Genomic DNA, 7003 nt, shown 5'->3' on the forward strand with positions numbered 1-7003 from the left:
CGCCTTTTCATTGGCTGCAATATAAACAGTCCATCAGAGTGCTTTAAACGTTTCAGTATTACAGCTTAGATATTATTGCCGAGAACTAAGTATGGATTTCAAAGGGGTGCTTGTGAAAATCTTCACCCGAAATCGGGAAGTAGTATTATGCGCTGCAGGCACAGCAGTTGCTCTGCTTGGACTCGGTCTTGTATATAAATATAACGTTAGGCGTCCAGAGAAGAAGTTCACTCGAGTGGGAGTTGTTACTCAACTGCTGCTTCATCCTATGAAGTCCGGGAAAGCAGTGTTGGTGGAGACAGCAGAATGTCTGCGAATGGGGCTGAAATATGGCGAACTGCGGGATCGGTGAGTTTTTGTTGCACCTTTGTTTTAGAGTCATGCAATTTCTTTGGACGCAAATACATCAATATTCGCGAATACATTTACTGTGCTGATTAAACTAGGTCTCTTTAAAGGAATGTTTGCCTATAATTATATGACGCACCACAGTTTGTGAATTCCGTTTCATGCAAAGGAACGCTTTTTACACATTTTTGTTCAATCTTGACCTGTAAATATGAAATAACAACATGAACAATGGCAGTGTTTCTATTTTGATGGTTTACCGTTGCCATGCTGTTGTCTATTTTTGCGCTCGGACTAACTTTTGTGGCTACCAAAACTTTTGAAACCCTAAACTATAAACGCATGTATGTAACAGAATACATTCTGTTGTTGTCCGTCTTTGTTTTGACAACCTTTGGAGGGGTTCAAGCCTTATTTCGAGGGGTCAGACGCCCCCCCCCCCACACACACACAAAAAAACAGCCTAATTTGGCTGGCTGGTTTTAGATCGTTTTAGCTGGTCTCCCAGCCTGACCAGCTAAAGAAGTGGCCGAAACCCCTAATTTGGCTGGCTGGTCTTAGATAGTTTTAGCTGGTCTCCCAGCTTGACCAGCTAAAGAAGTGACCAAAACCCCTCTAAAACTAGCCTAATTTGGCTGGCTGGTCTTAGATAGTTTAAGCTGGAAGTAGCTGGTTTTAGCTGGTCTCCCAACCTGACCAGCTAAAGAAGTGGCAGAAACCCCTCTAAAACCAACCTAATTTGGCTGGCTGGTCTTAGATAGTTTTAGCTGGTCTCCCAGCTTGACCAGCTAAAGAAGTGACCAAAACCCCTCTAAAACTAGCCTAATTTGGCTGGCTGGTCTTAGATAGTTTAAGCTGGAAGTAGCTGGTTTTAGCTGGTCTCCCAACCTGACCAGCTAAAGAAGTGGCAGAAACCCCTCTAAAACCAACCTAATTTGGCTGGCTGGTCTTAGATAGTTTAAGCTGGTTTTAGCTGGTCTCCCAGCCTGACCAGCTAAAGAAGTGGCCAAAACCCCTCTAAAACCAGCCTAATTTGGCTGGCTGGTCTTAGATAATTTAAGCTGGAAGTAGCTGGTTTTAGCTGGTCTCCCAGCCTGACCAGCTAAAGAAGTGGCCAAAACCCCTAATTTGGCTGGCTGGTCTTAGATAGTTTAAGCTGGTTTTAGCTGGTCTCCCAGCCTGACCAGCTAAAGAAGTGGCCAAAACCCCTCTAAAACCAGCCTGCGGACCAGCTAAGACAAGCTGGAAGACCAGCTAAGACCAGCGAACCAGCTTAAGCTGGTTTTAGGTGTTTTTTTTTTTCCCCCAGCAGGGACAAACGCCCATAATTCGTGCCATGACGCCACAGGCCATTAGACTTTTTCTTTTAAGTTTGTGCATTACAGAGTAACATGGACAGCTGTTCTTGTTCGCTGTAGAGTTAACTGCACAGAGAGCGTGTGTCTGTTGCAGGCACTGGCTGGTCATCACGGAGGACGGACACATGGTGACGGGCAGACAGCAGCCTCGTCTGGTGCTGGTGTCTTTGAGCTGTGAAGGCGGCCAGCTGTGTCTCAATGGACCGCAGATGGAGGAGTTGAGGGTTCCTCTTCAGCAGTCCAATAATGCAGTTGTGGACTGCAGGTAAGTACCCCTGCTGAAAAAAAAACCCCAGCTAAAACCAGCCTAAGCTGGTTGGTTGGTTTTAGTTGGTCGTCCAGCCTAGTCATAGCTGGTCAGCAGGCTGGTTTTAGAGGGGTTTTGGCCATTCTTAGGCTGGGAGACCAGCTGGCCAACCAGCTAAAACCTGCTTCGCCAGGCTGGGAGATCAGCTACTTCCAGCTAAAACCAGCCAGCCAGCTTAGGCTGGTTTTAGCTGTTTTTTTTTTTTCAGCAGGGTTACATAAAGTGGCCATGTAAGTATTTATATTAAAATGTTTGAATTTCATTGCATAGTATAACTGGCTTCAGTGTTTATTCATGTTTTGAATGAGCTTTTGTTTAATATTTTCAGTTTCATTTTATGCTTTAGCATTTTTGTGTGCTTTTGTCATGCATAGTATAACTGGCTTCAGTGTCATAGTAGTGGATTAGCTTTTATTATTAACTTAATTTTTTGACATTTAATCTGACATTTATTTATTTATGAGGTCAGTTCTCTTCAAGTTCATACAGGTGTCCAAAAGAGTTCATCACATTAACTATGAACATGTTCCACCAACCAGAAAGTTTCCAAATACTTTTGGGCTTCATTCTGAACCATATATCTATTGTTTTATCATTTGACAAACTCATTATGTTTGAAAAGTGTGCCTGCGCTAACTTTCTTTACAATACGTTCCACTTGGTATGGCATTTTGTGGTGTAATTCGATGGCATTCTTACGTTTTAAGCGATTGAAATTGAAGTGGCATGCTGAAAATTGAAAATAAATGTGCTTTTATTTTTAAATTTGTCCCTAGAGTCTTTAGTATAGACGTTCAGGGCAGGGACTGTGGGGATGATGTGTCTAACTGGCTTACACGATACCTGGAATCTGACAAGACTGTTCGTCTGGTGCATTATGAACCTCATCTGAAGGCCCAAAGGCCCTCTGAGAAAGAGCCCCTCTTTCCTAAGGATGAAAAGGTTTGATGGACGGCCCTGTACGTCTCATAATACAAATACAAATTTAAAAAGTGATTTAAAATGATCTCGACAGAAGAGGGTAATTTAATTTTAAAATCAATTTTTTATGAGTTTTCACATATGTTTCTACCTCCTTTCAACATATGTCAAAATCCAGTACGGTTTCTTGCAATAGCTTTGTCATATGTCTTAAAAATCAGTTACCCAATAATACACAAAACCAACACTATTTTGGAAATTTTGTGATATCACAATTGTACTAAATACTTTAATGACTTTACAGAAGAGATCTAATGTCTCCTGTGACTTTCTTTGTGTTATTCCTTATATCACCACCATTATATAATCTGATATTTCACAATTTTTTAGGTGGCCTATCCTGATGCTGCTCCCATCATGCTAATGTCAGAGGCCTCTGTTAGGGACCTGAATACCCGGTTGAATAAAGATGTTTCTGTCTTTCAATTTCGTCCCAGTATTGTTGTCAATGACTGTGAGGCCTTCACGGAGGTATAACTAAATATACAGTATTACGCAATGTAAGGTGTGTTATGATTTAAAATAAAACTCTGTTATTCCTTAACTAGGACACATGGGATCATATTGAGATTGGCCAAGTGGAGTTGAAGAGAGTCGTTGGCTGTGGAAGGTAACATAGAATATGCATTGTTCTCTAATACATTTAAAAAACATTTTTTTTTAATGTAAAATAATTCCGTGCATTAATATGCAGATGCCTTTTTACCACTGTTGACCCTGAGACTGGAATCATCACTAGTTAATGTAATGCAGACATCAAATAAGAGAGGAAAAAGTCCTGTTGATTTTTTATTTAGTATGTTTTTGTTATCTTGTGTTTTACAATTGTAATTATTGCTAAATCTGCCCTCCTTCCAATGCTTCATCAATGAGGGACACACACTACCAGGGCAGATGGTTCCCGCCAGCATGTTTGTCACTCATTCAGTAAACTAACTCCTGCGGTTTTAACTGGGAATGAGAGTTCTTCATTTTCTTCCTGACGGAAGCCATAGCACATCCACGTGAAATATCTCACTAACATGACAATCTCACTGAGTAGGGTAATGACAATCAAATTTCGGCTTTACTCAATTCTGGTAGCATTTTTTTCACTGATCATTTTAAAATGTCCTGTTACGTCTTTTTAGTGGCTTCTACAGTTCTTCAAAAGCTAAACAGTTCGACAGTTCTGTTAGTAATGCTAAACAGGTTACTAAGCTAAAATAACACTGCACTGAGTCTGAGATCTAAACCTTTGCCCATAAGCAACCAGGCAGAACCATCACTGCGGGGTGGGGGATAATCAGGAACGCTGTCTCAGGCTCTGTGGTGAGGAAGGCTCACTGACGGCTCGGGGGTGAGAGGGCCCACCCATCTAAATGTTGTCCTGAGCCCCTTTCACGGCGGCACTGTTAGAAGTTGCTATAGGGGCTGTGACTCTCATTTCTGTACTGTAAGACACCTACGATGAAAAGTGTCTGCTAAATGACAAGTAATTACAGACTCACAAATAATCACAGTGACACTGACATCATGCTGTAGGTCTTATGTTGTTTTTCAGGCAATGGCCCAAAAACCTGTTTTGAGTGAATGTTCTGTAAATCGTTAAAAGGACAAGCTACATCATTAGTATGGTGTTTTGTAAAAAGTATTGCTTTGTTTTTTGGGGTCTTTTCTTGAGTTTGATAACTGGGGCCAATTTATGGGTTTGTGGGGCTCTTGGTGAAATCATGAAATTGGGCCCCACCGGTGTCATAACTCCATAGACTCAATGCAAATGTGATGAGCGGCTTCTTTTTTCCCCAGAGAAATATAGTCACTGTACACTATAAAACCTGATACGTTCAGAATACTTGAATATTTGTGGAAACGATTACATCAAAAGATTTAAGTAAAATAACTCATCTTTTTTTTTTTTTTTTTTTTTTTTTTAAAGTGAACAGTTATTATAAATTAGAATCGAATCAAACTTAAAAGTTTGCATTTTATTTGATTTAAAATTTAAGTGCACTGTACTTTAAACTATGCCATATATAATGTTTTTAATTTCAATTTTGATGCAGTAGTACTTTGTTGAATACAAATACTACCTCAGAAAATACACCTACTGTATGCATTACTCCTAGGCTAATCATGCTAAAGTTCAGCATAAATAAAAAAAACACAACTGCAGCTGTACAATTGAAGATTTGTTTATTCAGTCGTATTTTTTTTGAAACACTGTGACTGTTTGAACAAGTGTTTCTGAACATGTCAAAACACACCAGAAGATCATTCTTCACAGCTGCAGTGCTTGCAGGACTTGTAGTGCTTTCATTGACCACAATGGCAGAAGTGTTAGTGATGTCTGGCTCGCCAGGCGACTCCACCTGGAATACACATAGAGGGTCCAACTGTACGTTTTATCTTACTAGACTAAAACTAGACAATTGCATTTACTGATATGAGCAGTTCTGTTAATGCACTTAATACTTGCATTTGAAGTCTTTAAGAACTGTAGGTCGTCTTCACACAGGTACACCAGGTGAGCACAAAGAGCAACATCATGTACATCCTTCAATGACAAAGCAAACACGAACATTCTAAACAAGCATGCTAACTTTCTTTTATAGATAGTGATGGAGGTATTTAGTGCTGACAAATTAAAACTCCCATTAAGATCATAAACATTTAGAATGTCACGCAACGTCTCTGAAATCTTGCTTGTGCATGTTGTTTTCTGTGATACGTGGAACTCAGCACAAACCTAGAAAACTGCAAACATATAAGGGTCATTCTTTGTCAAATCAACCAAATTTCAGAAACGTACCCAGCTCAAATGTTTGATTTTGTCAATATTTTTTTTTCTGAAGAAAGGTAAACATGTATAGTGATGAAAGCCAACATATTAAATGTCATGGATGTGTATTTGTTGAGTAATCCACTATTTTATAGAGGGGGTTCAAAAATAACATTTTTACCTCTGATTCAGAACCAAATTACACAGAGTAAAAATGACTACAGAAAGATGGTAGCATCCTTATGTTACTTTTACACAGAGATTGGTAGGTCTATTAGTAAAATCTGTTTGACTTTAGCAATCCTTTTTTTTGCATTATGTGCCAGTGGTGACCATTGAAAAATGGGATTTTTTTTTCCTCCAAGGTTTGCATGCCTGTAACTCAAGAAGTATTAAAGGTATCTTAATGCCCTTTACAGGGTTCAATATGCGTAATACGCGTATATGAGTATTGCGTTTGCTACCAAATAAGCTCAGCAGAACCCTGCACGGGCCTCAAACATATGCCCTAGTCCGGCCCTTATCCGACAGATTATCAGAATTACTGGCCGAGTCGACCAAGCGGCCAGTGGCAGACAGTGAGTTAATCATAGCCTATGTTTGATCAATTTGGCCTTCTCAAATCACCACTTGACTAAAATAAAATCTATAGGCCTATATAAAATGCTTAAAAAAACAATGTTAGTTTAAATGGTTAACCTAGATAAATGTGTGCTATTAGGAGCGTATCCAATCGTTTGTGCAGAGAAGCTAAAGCGCACTTTGCAGGACATGGAGTCGCCAGCATGATCACTTGCATTTTTTTCTTATAACTGTGGAAACAACCAGTCATTTTTGCTCATAAAGGTAAGAGTATTACATCATTCGGGACTGTTAAGTGTCTACTTTTCTAGTGTTCTACTTTGTGTGCACTCACAATATCAGCATGCGTTGTGCTTTTTTTGAAAACAAACAGGATACGCTTTCTGCTGTCTCGGTCTTGAGCAGGAGCGCTTCACAAAAATGAACCGAAACCCTGCGAATATTCTATTTCCCCTGGAGCATTCATCATGGTAATTACTTGCTGGCGTTTTGCGGCAAGCTTTGCGTGCGCTTTAACATGGAACTCTTCCAGCACTCGCTGCTGCTGGACACTAAACACCGTCCGAGCCACTCGTGACAGTCGCGGTAGCACGGTCTCGTGTTGTTCCACCAGCGCGGCAAATCTTTTTCATCACCATAATAATTGATGGATATCTAAAATATAAA

General features: G+C 40.0%; 1 protein-coding gene across 1 annotated transcript; it reads left to right on the forward strand.

Annotated features, from left to right (window-relative positions):
- Nucleotides 1-3737, forward strand: LOC107559876 (mitochondrial amidoxime-reducing component 1-like). Its single transcript, XM_016243894.1, has 6 exons — nt 1-348; nt 1801-1971; nt 2790-2955; nt 3325-3465; nt 3543-3604; nt 3689-3737. The coding sequence occupies exons 1-6, from the start codon at nt 92-94 to the stop codon at nt 3735-3737; spliced, it is 846 nt and encodes a 281-aa protein (XP_016099380.1). The 5' UTR covers nt 1-91.
- The last annotated feature ends 3266 nt before the right edge of the window (nt 3738-7003 follow it).

Source organism: Sinocyclocheilus grahami, unplaced genomic scaffold (assembly GCF_001515645.1).
Source record: "Sinocyclocheilus grahami isolate Dianchi unplaced genomic scaffold, SAMN03320097.WGS_v1.1 scaffold704.1, whole genome shotgun sequence".
Classification (NCBI taxonomy): Eukaryota; Metazoa; Chordata; class Actinopteri; order Cypriniformes; family Cyprinidae; genus Sinocyclocheilus; species Sinocyclocheilus grahami.